This window comes from Oreochromis niloticus, linkage group LG7 (assembly GCF_001858045.2).
Source record: "Oreochromis niloticus isolate F11D_XX linkage group LG7, O_niloticus_UMD_NMBU, whole genome shotgun sequence".
NCBI classification, from domain to species: domain Eukaryota; kingdom Metazoa; phylum Chordata; class Actinopteri; order Cichliformes; family Cichlidae; genus Oreochromis; species Oreochromis niloticus.
The window spans coordinates 10576956-10596149 of NC_031972.2; the positions used below are offsets into that span (position 1 = coordinate 10576956).

General features: G+C 37.5%; 1 protein-coding gene across 5 annotated transcripts in view; it reads left to right on the top strand.

The window, feature by feature from the left end:
- Window positions 1-2170: 2170 nt before the first annotated feature.
- nrg1 (neuregulin 1) overlaps window positions 2171-19194 on the top strand; it is a 52399-nt gene continuing 35375 nt past the window's right edge. For 2 of the 5 annotated variants that reach the window (XM_019360728.2, XM_005449529.4), the window contains exons 1-4: window positions 2171-4653; window positions 4740-5704; window positions 10323-10461; window positions 14424-14491. In XM_019360728.2, coding sequence (XP_019216273.1) covers window positions 5005-5704; window positions 10323-10461; window positions 14424-14491 — 907 coding nt within the window. In that variant the 5' untranslated portion in view covers window positions 2171-4653; window positions 4740-5004. Of the gene's footprint in view, window positions 4654-4739; window positions 5705-10322; window positions 10462-14423; window positions 14492-17176; window positions 17236-19194 lie in introns of all 5 variants that reach the window. The other 3 variants (XM_005449530.4, XM_005449531.4, XM_005449528.4) reach the window with 2 other exon arrangements.

Sequence of the window (19194 nt, forward strand, 5' to 3'; positions counted from 1 at the left end):
TGGAGGAGACTTTAATTTGGTCCCTGACATCTATATGGATCACCTTCCTCCAAGAAGAAATAGCCACTATTATGAGGAGGTTATAGCTAAAGGAAATCTGATTGATTTTTGAAGAATGAGAAATCCCAGTGCCAAACAATTCACATGGTACAATTCGGCTAATAATGGTCAATGTTCAAGGTTAGACTTTTGGTTAATCTCTACTAACCTGATAAATGAGGTCCTTAAATGTGAAATATCAGCATCACCCCTGACTGACCACTGTGCTATTTCAATTTCTTTTCAACCAGGTGGGGTTAAGCATATCCCTAACTATTTATGGAAGTTTAACAGTAGCCTTCTAGACAATGAGGAATTTTGCAATGAAACAAAAAACTTGTTAAACGAAATTAATCTATTAGAAATGTCACCCTTGAGTAAATGGGAATGGTTTAAATTTAAAATAAAAGAAGTAGCCATAAAAATAAGTAAAGCCATCTCAAAAGTAAAAAAAAAAAAAAAGATACAGCATGTTATTATTAATGATATGATTAGATTATGTCAAAAAGCAGACTCATCTGTAGAAGAACAAGTCAAACTAAATAATCTTCAAAATCAATTGGGTAGTTTATATTTGGAGAAAGCAAAAGGAGCATTTATACGCTCAGGATCTCATTGGCTTGAGGAAGGTTAAAAAAATACTTCTTATTTCTTTGGACTAGTAAAACAAAGACAAACAAAAAAGAAAATCAATTAGCTACTTGTTAATAATCTTAGCATTGATAGCCAAGAACAAATAAATGAGGAAATAGATTCATATAATTTCTTATAGAAATGTTCTAACTTTTCAATCGATGATTGTCAAACATTTTTTGAAATAATTAGGCCATGTAGTACAATAATTGACGAGTCTTTTAGGCAACACATGGAAGATAAACTTAGAATTGAAGAGCTAGATAAAGCAATTGGGCGTATGTCAAAAGGAAAGTCACCTGGACTGGATGGATTAACAGTGGAATTCTATATTCATTTTTGGAATGATATCAGGATACTGCTTTAATAATGCCTTTGGAATGTATTTCATCTGGTCATCTGTCCTCTACCATGAAAAGGGGTGTTATCATATTAATTCCAAAGCCCAATAAGGACAAACTATTGCTGGATAATTGGAGACCAATTACTTTATTATGCAATGACTACTAGTTGCTAGCTTATATTTACTAATAGATTGGATCTGGGGCTTTCCAAAATAGTGGATGAGTGCCAGTCGGCCTTTGTGAAGGGTAGAAACATACATAACCACACTAGACTGATTCTTGACCTGCTAGACTACAGAGAATTTATCACAACAGACAGTTATGTGTTGTTTCTGGACTTCTTCAAGGCCTTTGACACGATCGAACATTCCTTTTTGTTAAAAGTGTTGGAATTTTTGGTTGAAATGCTTTACACTGACATCAGTAGCATGGTCTCCTTGAATCCAGGAATGACTCATCATTACGTACACGCTTCGACGCAAAGAGTTCAGTCGGAGCTGCAGGTGGGGAGAGTCAGTAGAGATTTACTCACCGTGTGAATTTCGTTCTTTCTTATGCTGTTAGTGATGGGCCTAAACCACACCATCACTTCACCACACGGCATACAGCATTTTACTGCACTTTAAATCCCCTCACTCACATTATGGATGTGTAACTTGGATTCTTGTTCAATAAATGAGTGAACGACAGATACCTAAGTGGCAGTGGATTTTGTGGATAAGCCATCTGTTCTTATCGGACAACCCTGTTGAGATTGCAGATGCATAGAGTTAGCACCTTATCATCTTCATCATTCATAGTTCAGGAGGTCACGTCTCTCTCTCTTAAAGTGACATCCTCCATTACAGAGAGACCTGTGTATATCTGTTTAACAACTGTGGAGAGTAGAATTCCTGATATCAGTCAGCATTTAATTTTCATAATCATGGCTGTTTAAAAGTAAATGTGTGTCTATTTTATATTATTGTTTTTTTGTTTTTAAAAAAAAATGTATTTATTTTATCCTGAGAATTTGTTTAAAAGGGCCGGATTACAAAGCAGTATGGATTACTCATGAGTTATGGTTTACAAAATTCAGTGTGCAGTGCTTATGCAGCTGCCAAAAACAAAACTAGTGATAGTACCAGCATGCGTTTTTCTCTGTTTTCCTGCAGGTTACCATGATGCAGCACCTCAATGGAACCAGGACTGGAAAACTACCCAATCATCTCATCTTTGCAGCTCTTCATTTTTAAAAAGCACAACTAAATTCAAAGTTCATACTCGATAATAGCTTACTATATAAAGCTGTCTTTTTTTTAACAACAAGTTTACATGTTACCTCTCAGCGCACCTGTGGATAGAAAAAAAAATGTAGAGAACTCAGGACAGGGAAGGATCAGCTTTATTTAAGTTTTGAGGGATATTTGATAGTTTGTGATGATGATTTTCTCTTTGTGATTACATGAGCTTCCCCCAGATTCAGATCTCAGCACCAACCAGTGACAGACAAAAATCATCCTATATGTGAACTCTTGGATGAATACACTTAATTGTTGTAATGATAGAGTAAATTTTGTGGTAACTCCAAAATTAACAGATGAAAAGGGCAAAACTATATTATATGCTGTCAGTGAAAGTTGTAGCTGTTTTACTGAAAATATTAAAGACAAAACATCAAAACTAAATATATTAATGTAACTGCTATCACTATATATATTCTTATCTTTACCCAGTTTCATCGTACTCTTTTCATTCTGAAGCATCAATAATAAATGAGTTTGGTGTTTAAGAAAACTCTGGCATGCTTAGACCTGTAGGGCTTTTGAATGGAAACACCGAATGCAAACACTGAATAAAGTGGGGGGTGGGGACTTTTACAGAAAGGGAAACAAACATACACAGACAAAAACATCTTCCACTATTTAGCAATTTGAGATTGACAGTATCAGATAAAAAAAACAAACATTTGTGCTGCTTTTCATCTTTCTGCAAAATCTGTAAAATATAATTATTTCTATAGTTAAATAAATATGACTAAATTTTTGGTAATTTAGTAGATATTTTTAAGATAAACGTCCACACTGATTGACACACATTCATGTTCCTCAGTCCACTGTTTTAAAATGGAGATTCTACTCTTGGATTTCCATCGATGATGGCACTTTTTCTTTTTCAGCACTCATGCATGTGCCTAACTAATAGTGAAAATAATCAGAGTTGATTGAACAAACTGTGATTGGCCTCTCTGAAAACTCAGTTAATTTTTAAAGTCAAAGTCTGTTTAACATAAATTTAGTAATTTAATACATATTTTTAATGTAGACTTTTTCATTTATACATATGCATATATATACACACACACACACACACACATATGTGTGTGTATATATATATATATACACATACATACATACATACATACATACATACACACACACAAAAGCAGAATATTAGTCAATATTGGAAACAAAATCACAGGAAGTCATCTCCCACAAATACCATTAATGGTATTAATTCTGTCTGAGTAAGTGGAAAGGGTCACAGTAGTGTCAATGTTCAGTGTTGCTGTGACCTGACCTTTCTAGCTGTTTCCATCTTGTTTAAGCCCAGACACATCCAGAAGACTATGGACTGTAGATTGTCCTTCTAGCCCCTGGTGGTATGAGTGGGGGAGGGAAGTTAATAGTTTTATTGGTAGTCCTGGGGCTTTCTGTCACAGTTGATCATTATAAAAAAGAAGTGCCAGTTTTGGAATCAATATCCCCATTTTATCCAGTGAAACATAATACTATATACCAAGATATGTGTTGAAATCTAGGCTAAGAAATACATAACACCATATTTAAGGCTAGAAATGCCTAAGAACAGAGTATCTATCTATCTATCTATCTATCTATCTATCTATCTATCTATCTATCTATCTATCTATCTATCTATCTATCTATCTATCTATCTATCTATCTATCTATCACATATTTATCACATATTTATCATGTTTTTATTTGTGCAGACCTGATGCTTGAGATGAGTAGGATACAACAGCTTTATCCCCTTAGGTGGATCATGTGGCTGCTTTCTCTGCATAAAAAAGGAAAAAGCCAACACACCCTTTGGTACCAGCATAATGAATGGGGAGTGGTGCTAGAGGGTGTGGCTACAGCAGTTTGCCTGTCTCTGATTTGCTGACATATGCTCTAATTGGATCAAGTAGGAACTTGCTTAGGTTGATGCTTTGTACAGGGATTGGGAGCAGCCTGCATTGCACACTACCAGACAGGAAGAGAGGCAGTGAGGGAGGAGGCCAGAGTCTGCACAGCTCACCACTTGAAAATAAAGGATTGAGAGAGGAGGGGTGAGAGAAGAAAAGGGGAGTATCCAGTTCTGCCCTTCTGTGCTGCTGCAGCCCCCCTCCCACTCTGTATAATTTCCTTTTTTCCTCTTTCCCCTTACTCATCTGTTTCAGTGGCTGCACTGAGAGGAAGGACACCTGCCGCTCCCTGATGATTCAGCTTTTCAGCTGTTTGGAGCTCCCAAGACTAGACAGCATGTCCCTCCTGCCACTGCAGTGCTTGGCTGGCCTGTCCTCTGCACTACATTTGCCTCAGCTACAGCTGTCCCATCACGTCGATACTACCTTTTCTTCCCAAGTATTCAGGTGAGTGAGTACAACTGTTTCACTGCTGCTCACTAGTAGACCGCACATTTAAAAAAATCTTTTCTCTATTTTCTTTTCTGCTGCAGGAAATTTGACAGTTGTTTTCCTTGTGAAAAAAAAGCATGAATAAGGAATTCCTTTTTCTAATGCATAGACTGTCTACGTACCCCCTGGATTGTTAGCAAGGTTCCACTATTTGAAGGGCATCACCTTTCTCTGAAACCCAGCTCTCACTCTGTGTCTACACAATGGAAAAGATACTAAAAGACATTGGTGGAAAAGTGTCATTGTGTGATGATCTGAGTTAATAGCTAAGGTGGTAAGAAACACTTCTTCAAGCAGTGTGAAAGGATGACCGAGGGAATGGAGGAAGTCTCTGCAGGGCCAGCTCCCCCTTTTGGATCAGTCTCCCCCACTGGCTCTACTGTTGATACTAGGCAAGTCCCAGAAGAGAAACCAGAGGAGACAGAGGCAGCTGGTGAGAGTGGGGAGGAGGCTATAGAGGGAACTGCAGAAGGAGGTGGTGCTGGTGACGATGGGGAGCATGTGGGGGCTTTCGGAATTGTGACCTTGCCAGAGGCCTGCTGTGTGTGCATAGAGATGGAACAGATTAACAATTGCCTGCACTCTGAGAAAATCTGCATCCTGCCCATACTGGCCTGTCTGCTTAGCTTAGCCCTCTGCACAGCTGGCCTCAAATGGGTCTTTGTGGATAAGATATTTGAGTATGAACCACCATCACATTTAGATCCCAAGCCTATTGGACAAGACCCAATTATTATACCAGTTGAACCCACGCTGGGAATAACAGTCTCGTTTCCTCATACAACTCCTTCAAATAACTCCCTAACCACCACCTTCACCCTTACCCCAGAGCATCCTGAAGTTTCAGTAAAAGATAAATCTACACAACAGCCGCATGTGTCTCAGTCTTCACGAGTGATTGAGCCTGCTGTCACACTGAAATATAATGCTGAACACTATACCACCCCAAAGCAGACTCCTCAACCAAAGTCAACACAGAAATCACACAGCCATCATCAAACTATCTGTAAGTACCAAATACCTTTTTATATAAAAATCTGTAAGTGGGTTTTGCTTTAAGTTACTTACATATTTTTATGAGCCTAAATTAGATATAGGTTGTAATGGCTAGGCATTACATGCTAACACCAAATTATGATTTTCATCATTGCAAAAGGTAAAACAGGTTGATAAGATAACATTCAAATAACTTTTTTCTCTTGTATCATTCGTTTTGTAGTGTTCTTTTTTCTGTACAAGGATGTTCTGTACCTGAAAACAGATATGTTGTGACTTGCACACGGTGCCATGAGTAAGCCCCTGAACTATTTCTACACAAAGTGTGTACAGCATGAACCTTTAGTTTAAATCTACTTTACCCATACACTAATTGTGCGATTTCTGTTAGTCATCCTCTTTTACCCACTTTAGAGTATAAGTGGTGCTTTATATTATAATGAAATGACTTAAGTAATTAAAGTTTATCAGTGTTTTTTTTTTTTTATGTTTTTCTTGTTGCAGAAAACATATGTGAGAAATGTAAAAGATCTCTGAAGTGTGTGTGGATGCACATTTCAAGTTATACTGAAAAATGCAAATCAATAAATGATGCATGACATAAACTGAAACCCCAGGCTGTGGCACAGGGAGACTTCCTGTTTTCTGCCTGTGCTACATTTCAAGGTCAGAGCCTTCTTGAAGCTAACTGATGTCCCCACCATCCCTGTGGCGCAGGGAAAAAAACATCAATCCATTTATACTCTCTTTCTGCCAGTGCCATTCAACTAGGTTGTTTTGTTTGTAGTCACATCAATCTGTGTTGTATTGTGGTGAGGTAGTGGTGGTAGGTCAGTGGTTGGTTTGTAGACAGTGCTTTACTTAAGAATGCTTGAATACCAGCAGTGATAGAAGGTTAATGTTTGAGACAATTACCTCTGTTAATTTTCTTTCTGAGTATCCCAAGTGAGATTCTGATGCTGAAATGTATAAATGTCTTGTTTTGGCCTGTAGAATGTTATCTGATTTCTGGCAAAGCTGGTGTCTCTCAGTGATAGCACTGCTGCTCCGCCCCTATCACTCATCTCAAAGTTGCAGCGCTGCTGTAAATTTAGGAAGAAAGTGCAGCTTTATTCCAAAGACTGTCTGTACTTTCTAAAGGTTTCACTTTGAAGTTTGACATTATGAGATGCATTGTAACTGTCTCACGCTGCCCTTTTTTATTTTAAAAATACCTCTTCTCCAGTATTTTAAAATTGATAACAGTTCATCCATCCATTTCTTACCCAGTTATCCAGGTGAGGATCATGAAGAGTCCAGACCCTTTCTTAGATGTCACAGGATGACCTGGGCATCTAGGACATGTTGCCAGTCTATTGCAGAGTAAAATAGAGACAAACAAACACTAATACACCTATGGCTAATTTAGAATCACTCACTCCCTTGCTGTAAGAGCTCTGTAACACTGAAATTTCTCATCCGTGGGATAATAAAGATTTATTCTATTCTATTCTATTCTATTCTAACCTAACCTAACCTAACCTAACCTAACCTAACCTAACCTAACCCGCATATCTTTGGATTGTGAGAGGAAGCCAGAGTACCCGGAGAGGCATAGGGAAAACATGTAGACTCCACACAGGAAGACATTGAGTTTGAACCCAGTATTTAATTGCTGTGTGGCAACAGTGCAACACACTACAGCAATATGTTGCAGTTCTAAAAATCTTAAGTATATGTATCTAACCAGATGCTTAATCTGTATGGTTTTACCTTGGCCTCCTCTAAGACTGTGAAGAATCTTCTGGAGTCTGGAGTCAGTTTTGACCAGGATATGGTTTTCAATGTCCATATTAAACAAATATGTAGGACTACTTTCTTACATTTGTGCAATACCTCTAAAGATAGAAACATCCTGTCTCAGATTGATGATAATCAAGATAATAATCAATAATCAAGAGAAAACCCCAATGAGAAAGTGCTTGGAAAAATGTAGGAAAAATGGAGGGAGAGGCAGCCATCTGCTGTGATAGAAAAAGAAGAGCGCAGAGAAGGATAGGCAAAAGACACATTGGAAAAGAGCCAGAGTTTAATGTTAACTAATGATTAAATGCAATGTATTGTATAACTACATAAAAAGCAAAAAGAGGTGAGTGAAGAAGAAACACATCATGCTCCCAGCAGCCGAGGCCTAGTAGAATCAAGATAATATCAAAGAGGATAAAAACCTATAGTAGGGGAGTTTATAACCTTTACTAAAAGTTGATGAGTTACATTTCTAAGATACTGATGTTGTGGAATTATATACCATGGCCATGACCTTTTAGGATGACTTATATTGTCAAACAACATTTTTGACAATTATCTTCACACATGATAGGTGCAATGGCTCCCAGCAAATGATTGCTTATTTTAATCCACCAATAGCTTTTACACACCATTGCTACAATTCATTTCATTAGAACAACTTAAAGCATGTTGCAATGAAATGCAATCCGTCCTTTCACAATGACTGTGGATAAAAGTCATGCTTCAGGACAGAATACTGAGTATTGAGCATTAATTTATTCAAAATTCTAGGAACTTATATTTATTAAAAATCTGTTTTGACAAATTGTCTACATAACTGTTATAACTGTTATACAACTGTTATAGCATGCCTATCCTTAAATGGAAACCAGATATTTTGGGAACTTTTGATATTTTAACGGTAAGCCACCACTAATAATTATGTGAATAACTGCATGTAAAATGTGTGCTAGTGGCATAACCAAGGCAGGGTGTAACCATGTAATATGTACTGTAAAGGTAGTATTTTTAACCCAAACTGTTAACTTCAAGTATCCCTCATCCACATTAATGTTCACACATGGTGGGAACAAAGAACTGGTTAGCTTGATTACATATTTGCAAATATTCCTAATATTAACTGAAATCTGAATGTTCCTGTACTGTAATGCACAAATCATAAAATCAAACAATTTCTCTAAGATGTATATTTTATTTTTATCCACTACTGTATAATATTTAAACAGTAAGAGAAGTTTTAATTTTAGGTCAAATAAGCTACTTATTATACTGCTGATAGATTTAGTCTTGGGAAACATAGCAAGACCTAGGTCCTTTTACATGGTACCCTGTGAAGAGGTTTCCCCATAGAAGGTATAAAATATTTGATGTCAGCTTAAACAAGTGTCAATCAGTGTTAAAATATGGCGATGGGTGTGCTTTTAGTTAATTACTTGCAATAAACTGGGGAAACTTCTACTGTTTGATTGAGATAAGTGTCATGCAATTGATTTAGTAAAGGACAAGTTCATTGCAGTGAAACAATGGATCGAATAACATATTTAGACACCTTTACCTTTTGTACTATTTTTGTTGTTGTTGTCATTTTGTCAATAAACTACAGAGACTGAGGAGCAGGATTTGCGTCAGCTATCCAGAACAAATGCAGAGGCCAACAGAGGCAAGCTGACTAAGTAGGAAGAACAGTCTGGGAGATTTTTGCCAGTTATACTAGCGTTTGCAAAATGGTTTAATTACTGCCAGCTTGAAGGCCTGTGGTATGTAGCCCATTAGTAGAAATAGGTTGATCACATTTAAGATTGAGGCATTATTTAATGTTTGTCAAAGTTGTACTTTTTTGAGCAGTTTTATAGAAATGGGTTTAAAAGACATGTTTGTGATTTGGAGGAATTAATTACTGAAGTTAACTTAGTACTGAGGTAGATGTACATAATGTTAAATCTAATATGGTTATGAGTAATTTTATCTCTAATGATTAAAATCTTATGAAAATGATGATGTGATTACTAGTTCAAGTTAAAGGAATGCATAGCTCAACAGAGTGCTGACTTTTTGTCAGACTGGGTACAGTGCTAAAGAGAAACATAATATTCTTCCGTGATGAATAGTAAGATATTCTAGTTTTACAGAGGTTTTTTTTAGAGCAACAATCTTCTAAGTTTGTAAAATACCATTTCCTCTCCATGCTATGGGTTACCTGCTTTGCCAAAAAGCAGGTAACTGCCAAAAAGCAGCTGCTTTGCCGCTTCCATCTTGTGATAGGAATGCTCTTTCTGCCTGAAAATTATTTGAAATATTGGTCAAACATTTCATGAGAGAAATGTTTGACCAATATTCGACAGATTATTGGCCAAGAAGTAATTTATTACAGTTTAAATTCCCGCAAGCATTTTTTATATGCACATGTTTAACAAAATATGATGATGAGAGTTTACACGTGTTTATCATTAGCCCACTTGCATGTATACTCTAGCTGTTCATTGGGTAGTAGGAAAGTGGGGAGAAGGAATATTTGTGCTAGGGCTTGATAAAAGCTAACCATGTGCCTAGTGCGAACACACCATTAAGCTTGATTAAGACTTTTGTGGGGAATCTATGTTCTAACTGAGGTTGTAACTGGAAACTCTTTTATCCCTACACCACAACCTTCCAGACTATGGTATGCGTTGACATGATGTGTAGCTATTTCTCGGAAGGTGCACATCAGGTTACCTGTAGGGTAGGGTTAAAATGGTATTCTGGTTATGACATAGATCTGGCGCAGAAGTATAATTCACGTTTAAGGCTGAGGATGCATGTGTTGTTTTCATGATATGCTAATTATAGGTGTCTCTTCCCAGCTACCATCAGCACTTCCACTACAGCAAAGACCTCAAGTCACGTAACCCGCTGCAGTGACAGTCAGAGGAACTACTGTGTTAATGGAGGAGAGTGCTTTACCCTTGAAATCATCCCGGGCAGTACAAAGTTTCTCTGCAGGTATGCCATGAACTGTAGGTTAAGCTCACTGAATACTGCTACTGCTGGCATCTGTAAAGCCAGAACAAAATAGTTTTTGTACTTTATCCTGCTTAACTAACTAAATCCAACCTATATTGTCTGAAAAGTAGACATGAATGAAAACATAAGAAATATAATGGTACTTTATCATACAACCCCAATTCTGAAAAAGCTGGGATGTCAGTAAAATTATTTATTCACAGTAGAACACAGAAAAAATCAATTCAATTTAATGAAATTCAGTTTTATTTATAAACCACCAAAATACAACACAGTTGGCCTAAGGCCCTTTTTATTGTAAATACTCTACAATAACAACAATCAGACAACCCCCAATGGATTTGTATAAATGGGAAGTAAAAACTCCCTTTAACAAGAAGAAACCTCTAGCAGAATTAGGCTCAGCAACGGTGAGCCAGTTGTTGGGAGTAGATGGGGTGAAGGGAAATGTTAAAACTGAGAAAAGTATGATTTTAAGAAAACTATTTACTCATTTTCAATTTGATGGTAGCAGCATGTCTTGGGACAGGGAAAACAAAAGTCTAGAAGTTTAACTGTCTACAGATCAGGGGTGACATGTTTAGCTGCATGTTCTCCTTAAACTGCTGGCTATCTGAGTTGTCTCCAAAAATTATGTGGGCTTCATAGATAATTGGGAAACTTCCTGGTCTTGTTAGGAGAGACGGCATCTATCCTACTTTGGATGGAGCAGATCTCATGTCTAGAAATCTGGCCAAATTTATCAAACCTCGAAAATAGAAACTAAAAACTTTTACAGTATTTCCTGAAAACCCTCTTTTGTTAGACAGTTTCTTAATAACATTTAAATTAATGAATTTAAAGTGCTGGATTACATAGCAGTGAGGAATACATTTCATTACAGTAAATGTCTTTCTGAAAGGGCCGTAACTAAGATTAAGGATGTAAGTCTTTCATTGTTTGTCAGTCCCATGTAGCAACTACCTAAACTCTGATCCCACAGAGGAGTATGGTTTAGGTAGCGGCGTAGTGTTACATCTTTACTGCATCTTTACTGCACATGACTCTGGATACTGTGGGTTAAACCACTTCTTAAAAAGCCATCACTTGACACGGCTGTCTTAGCTAATTACAGGCTAACCTTCTCCAACCCTTCCTTTTATCTTAACCCTAACCCCCCTATCCCTAACCCCGCATTCAGTACTGTTGACCATAATAGTTTATTAATACTTTGTTTTATTTTTAGAGATTTGAGAATACCATATGTATTTTAGGTACTAACTTGCAATGGTGTGAATTATATCTATCTAATAGAGTCCAATTTGTTCATGTAAATAGAGTTCCATAGGTTTCTGTGCTAGGACTGCATCACTTAGGCAGGTGATGACCAGCTTTATCTATCCATGAAGCCAGATGATACAAACCAATTCGTTAAACAGCAGGAAAGTGTTAAAGACATAAATACCTAGATGACCTTTAATAACCTGGTTCTAAATCAGATAAAAACTGAGGTTATTGTACTCTGCCCTACATATACGTGGCATCTAACCAGAAGCTTATTCTGAATGGCATTACCTTGGATGCCAGGAATCTTTTATCAGTTTGTTCTAAAAATTCCCTTAAAAGCTTTCAGTTGATCCAAAATGATGCAACAAGAATAAAGACGGAATAGAAAAAAGGGAGCCTATTTTTCAAAACTAAACATGACGTACACCAGACAGGAGTATATCAAAGTAAAACAGGAAGTATGGGATAAACACACTCATTAGGATGCAGACTGACAAAACCTAGGGAAAAGTGCGAGGATAGAGAGCGAGGGAGTAATGGAACGAGAAGGCGAGAGAGTGAGGGACGAGAAATCAAGGGACAAGAGAGGGCAAGAGAGTGAGGGACGAGAATGGGCAAGAAAGCGATGGACGAGTGAGTGTGGGACAGGAATCGGCAGGAATACCAGTGGGGTGAAACACCAGCTACTGGTAACAGAGCAGTCGCTCAAGACTATTCGAGTAGACTGACCAACCTGTGTACCGCTGGTTGACTACAAGAAAGCCTATGACTCAATGCCTATGCATGGATCCTGGAATGCCTAGAACTATACAGGATCATCAGGACCCTAAGAGCATTCATCAGGAATTTAATGGGGATGTGGTGAACAGCATTAGAGGACAATTTCAAGCCAATCACACAAGTCACCATCAAGTGCGGGATCTACTAAGGAGATGCCCTGTCCTCACTGCTGTTCTGCATAGCCCCGAACCCCCTCAGTGACATCATTGACAAAACTTGCTATGGGTACCGACTACGTAATAGAACAATTGTCAGCCACCTCCTCTACATGGATCATATCAAGCTGTATGCCAGGAGTGAATGAGGCATTGATTCATCGATCAATACCACCAGGAGCTATAGCAACAACATCAGAATGTCGTTCGGACTGGAGAAGTTTAGCCAGATGGTAACAAAGAGAGGAAAAGTAGTCAGAACTGAAGGGAACATTGCAGACAATGTAGACAAGGAGAAGAACCATCATGGATAGACAGGGCCCTGCAGGGAATGTACCACCAGCAGATGGTAGAACTGGCTAACATCCAGAAATCCTACCAGTGGCTGGGCAAAGCTGGACTGAAAAACAGCACAGATGCACTAATCATGGCAGAACAGAAACAAGCTCTGAAACAATCAGGCACATAACAACAGGGTTCAAGATGCTAGCCAGCGAGACATGCATAGAACACCATAACCAAGTGGCTGGCATAGTATGCCATGTATCTGTGCTAAGTTATGGCCTGGAAGTCTTGAGGTCAAAATGTGACACGCCATTTGAGAATGATCAAGCTGAGATAAGATGCTGTGGGGCTTCCAGATACAGACAAACAAACTGGTGATGTCTAACCAATCGGCAGTGGTTAGCCGGGGCAGTCTTTATCCTTCAAGCTCAGGTCCTCTACCAGAGGCCTGGGGTTCTGCACAGTATCTTTTCTGTTCCTAGGACTGTGCTCTTCTGGACAGAGATCCCGGATGTTGTTCCTGGGATCTGCTGGAGTCACTCACTCCTGTTACTTCTCCAGTTTCTCGTGTTTCTTTTTCCTGATGTTGTTCTCATTTGATATTGCTACGTCTATCACTACAGCCATCTTCTTCTGCTCGTTTACCACCACTATGTCCGGTTGGTTAGCCATCACCATTTTGTCCGTCTGTATCTGGAAGTCCCACAGGATCTTAGCTCGGTCATTCTTGAGCACCCTAGAGGGTGTCTCCCATTTTGACCTCAGGACTTCCAGGCCATACTTGGCACAGATGTTTCTATATACTATGCTGGCCACTTGGTTATGGAATTCCATGTATGCTCTGCTTGCTAGCATCTTCTACCCTGCTGCTACCCTGTGCTGGATTGTCTCAGGGGCATCTTTACACAGCCTGCACCTGGGGTCTTGCCTTGTGACAGAGCCTCTATGGATCTTGTGTTCAGAGCTTGTTCCTGTGCTGCTTCGGTGCTGTCTTTCAGTCCAGATTCGTCTAGCCATTGGTAGGACTTCTGGATGTCAGCCACTTCCTCTATCTGCTGGTGGTACATACCGTGCAGGAGCCTATCCTTCCGTGATAGTCTGGGATGAGGGGAATGATTTGCCCATTACTTGAAAAAGGTCACTAAGGTAGCTGAACAAGTCCTTGGTGGCTGGGTCACTGGGGTGGATGAGGATCGCCCTAAGTTCCTAAAGACCATGGGTGTTGTAGGGCTTTCTTGGGATGCCTCCCATCCAGGTCAGGAACTCCCACTATGTTTATTATGTTGTAACTGGAACATTATAACTAGATTTATTTATTTATTTATTTATTTATTTATATATGATAAAGTTGTATCTTGGAACATGGTATGTTTTGTGACTGTGTCATTAAGTGTTTGTGTCCTGTGGATAACAGTAGGTGCTGTTTTTGTCTTTTCCTTTCTATCCATTAACTAGGTGCTTGGCTGGATTCACTGGGCACCGATGTGAACAAGCAGTTCTTAAGAATGTCTCAGACCCAAAACGTATGTGAATACAACTGTATTTAGTCCCACATGTCATTGCTGGTGTTTCACTCTTAGCATATTTTCTCCACGAAATAGTGGAGAAATCCATGTTGCCTTCTATGCACAGATATAAACTTGGTGAGCATGCTTAACTTATTTCTCCAAGTTCAAGTAGACTCTATGTGGAACATGGTCTAAAGGCTTAAGCATACTCTCTTCTGCAGTGAATTTGCATGTAATTCACATCTCACCACACCTCATCCATCCTGTTTAGACCAGTGATCTCAACTTCAGTATGAAGTGGTGTTTCTTGTTCTTTGCATTCAGCCACATTGCCACATCATCAGAAAACAAAACATTGATTATGTTCTTGTAAAATTTGGGTGCTGTAGTGCAAAGCAAGTTCAGATTCTCCATTCTCTAAATCTTTTTTTTATGCTAATATCATCTATCAGTTTAGATACAAGCTTTTACAAGTTTTAATATTAAAATAAAGACATTAAACACATAATACATCTAAATATACTTGTGTAGCTGTGGAAATCAAAGCATCAGTGTATGAGTGTGTGTGATAGGAAAATCAATAGACAGTATATAGGCCTATATTATTAAAACAGCTAAATTATGTGCGTGTATTTTAATTGCTTTTAGTAGTCAGCATTATATAAAACGTATAAATAAACTATTTATTCAAAGCCAGAAAGGAAAGCTGAAAATGAGTGGCCAGTTATTAAACTTAATAATCTCTATTATTACGATACAGGGAGATCTGACTATAGTCAAAATTGTGAATTTAGTTAAATGAATGCGTAAATTAAGACATACCCATGATGTACAAGTCTAATTCAAGCCCTATTCTTTTATTTGCAACTCAGAAAGTGTTAAATGGTGTCAGCACATTAAAGAACTATAAAAAGGAAAATATAAATATATTTATACAATATAAAAGGAAAATCCAAACTGGTAATTGGGTTTAGATGTAAAAATGATATGAACAATAATAACAATATTAGATGCAATAGTTTAGGATTATACCACTATATTACAGCTTATTGAAAAGCTTTAAAATTGTCTGAAAATGCATAAGAGCAGATGAAAGTTGCCCCTAATCTATAGTGCTACAGTCCTACTGATTTCGTTTCTTTCTTTTTTTGATATTTGTTTTTTTGATATTTGTTGATACGTGTCAGATCATCAAAAAAAAATTTAATATCAGACAAAGATTACCTGAGTAAATGCAAAGTGCAGTTATTAAATGATTTCATTTAAGAGGAAAAGCTATTTAAACCTACATGGGCTTATGTGAAAAGATAACTATTCTTAAAACCTATAAACTGTTTGTGCCACGCTTGGAAGCAAGAACTACAATCAAGCATTTGCAATAACTGACAATGAGTCTTTCAGATCACTGGAATTTTGGCCCACTTTTCCTTGCAAAATTCAGCCACACTGGAAGGTTTTGAAGCATGTAGGCCTGTTTAAAGTCATACCAAACCATCTCAGATGGATTTAACCTTTGACTAGGCCACTACAAAGCCTTGACTTTGTTTTTTATTTTTATTTTTTGTTTGTGTTTTATTTTGATCCATGATTCCATAAATTAGGGCCTTGAAGCAGGCCTTGCCCATCATACTATCACCACCATGTTTGACTGTTGGTATGATGTTCTTTTTATGAAACATTGTGTTTAATTTATTCCAGTTGTAATGGAATGCAAACCTTCCTGAGAGTTAAACTTTTGTCCCATTTATCCACAGAATATTTTCCCCAAAGTCTTGGGGTTCATTGAGGTATTTTTTGGGAAATGTGAGACAAGCTTTTATATTCGTTTTGATCAACTGTGGTTTTCTCAGGATGCCAATTTTTATCTAGTCTCTTTCGTATTGTTGAATCATGAATGTCAGTCTTAACTGATGCAAGTGAGGCTTGCAGTTCTTAATACAGTTAATCATAGTTAATTCAAGATTTAACATTAATTAACTGTGTTACATAGGGCCAGGTAGGTTGATAAGTATTTCTTACAAAAAATAAAATGATTGTTTCTAATCTGCATTTTGTAACTTGTATTTGGGACGTCTTTGTGTATTAAACATATTAAAACCGTTTTTGAAATGTGAAAGCGTGAAAAATTTCCAAAATAATAATAATAATAATAATAATAATAATAATAATAATAATAATAATGATGATGATGATAATAATAATCAATCAACAGCACTGCATATTTCACTGCATATTTATCTTGAGCAGGTTAGCAGGTCACTGTAAATTTTCAAGTCTAAACGCAGTGTTGGAAAAAAAAAAAAAATGTCACATACAAGAGAGCAGAGGGATCACCTTTTGCAGTACTGAATGGCCAAGAGTAATGGAGCCATTACTGGGGTCTTTAATTCTATTTTATCTGAAATTTATGCAACTGGGGTTATCCTAATTGTCTTATGACATACATGCAAATTTCAGTCTGTTGCAAAGAGAGTAGTTAAATTAGGTTAACTGTAATCACTAAATTAGAATTGATCATCTGTCATTTATGACTTATGCAATATACCAACATAGTCTGAAAGGAGAATTTTAAATAAAGACTCAATAGCTAGACATGCTGGTTTAGCTAGCCATAACACCAGTGATGACTGTGGGTTTTGCATATGACATAAACTAACACCCTCTTTCTCTTCTTCTCTATTTCTCGTGTTTCCTACTCAGGTGTCCAGTTGAATTTACTGGTGATCGCTGCCAAAACTATGTAATGGCCAGCTTTTACAGTATGTCCATTTCCTCTCATCTTCTTGGCTTGCAACTTGACTAACAACTTGACCTCTTTAGTTCTTATATTTTTCATTAATGCAGTGTTTCTCCATTTAAGTGTTTTCTTTAAAGCTGTATTTATATTTATTTATATTTATTTATTATGTATATTTATATACATTCATAAATTGAGTGTTTCAATCCATACAACCACTTTTCTTAAATACAGCCTTTTACATATTCACAAAAAACGTATTAGGGACACCGTGTCTTTCTGAAATGGTGGATTATCATACTTGAATATTAGAAGATATTAAATTGAGTCTAAAAGGCGATGCACATGGTTAGCAACAATACTCAAATGGCTCAAAGCATACTAAGAAAAAAAAAAATCCCTGCTCTGTTACAGTACGAATACCAGCCTAGACTGTCAACACATGGAGGGTTGGATCCATGACATTGACACCAAAATGTCAAAAGCTTCAGCAGAAATTTACATTCTGATAAACAAATCTCTGTGCACAAATTAGGTGTACTCAAACATATTCACCATAGTCAATCCACTGAATGGTTGCACATTATGGGTAGTGCATTCTGTGATAGTTTTCCAATTCAGGTTTGCTGTAAAGAGTGATAGCCTTATAAAGCGTTTTGAGTGCTCTGGGAGAATAGAAAAAGCTATATAAGAATCATTCCATTTACTATTTAACATTTACTGTCTTAGTCACTGTAACTGCAGCTTTTTGTTTGGTGTTTTTGTCCACAGAACTGCTGCAAACTTGTTTCTTACTTTTATGTTACATTTTCTTTTATGCCACAATGATCAAAAAGGCACAACTTTTATATTAAGGTCAATTTTCAGTTTCTGGTTTGTGACATGTTTGTTCACTTTTCATCATGTAAGTCTGATAATGGAACAAGCAGATGCTTTAGTGTGCTAACTTCTATTGCAAATCTTCATCCAAATTGAGAATAAGACAGTAAACATTTATACAGTATCAGCATGAATTCACACATCATTTATCATACATTTGCATTAGAAATAGTGACAGTGAAAATAGGATATACCCACAAACCAGGAATTTTTCCTTATACCCTTTAAACAACTGCAATGAATTAAACAATATTTTACCAAAATAGCATAGAAGAAAAGCCAGAAAAAACACAAGGAGTGTGTTCATGGGGAGTTTTGACAATTTTTCCAGAAGTGCATTTGTGAAGTCAGACACTGATGTCTCGGCTCTGATTAATCCAAAAGGTGTTTTGTCGGGTTAAGGTTAAGACACTGCAAACCAGTCAAGTTTTTACACACCAAACCCACTCTACCATGATGGACCTTTCTGGACCTTTCTATGTGCGCTGGTGCACAGTCATGTTTGAACAGAAATATTGATATACATTCTGGGTTCCTTCCACTGGAACTAAGGGGCCAAACCCAACTCCTGAAAAACAACCCCACACCACAATCCTCCCTCCACCAAACTTCACACTTAGCACAGGGCAGTTAGACAAGTACCTTTTTAAGCTCCTTAGACTACCATGACCTGGATGACTGAGAACCTATACAGACACTTAAATGAGTACCAACTGCCAAAACCAGACACCTAAGCCTTCATCACTGCATCTGATGGTTTGCATTTCACTTGGTAATGTAAGGCTTGCATATAACTTCCCAGCCATGGAAACCTATTCCATGAAGCTCTGTACGTCATTGTTCTCAAGCTATTCTGAAGGCCACATGAAATATGGAGGTCTATAGTGATTAACCCTGCAGAAAGTTGACAACCTCTATCATTTTGCACCTCCTCTGACTGTGGAATATTTAGTAGGGAGTAAATTTCACACCTGGACTTGCTGTTGCACAGGTTGTATCCTATCACTGTGTCATGCTGGAATTCACTGAGCTCCTGAAAACAACCCATTATTTGACAAATGTTTGTAGAAGCAGCCTGCATGTCTAGGTGCTTGATTTTATA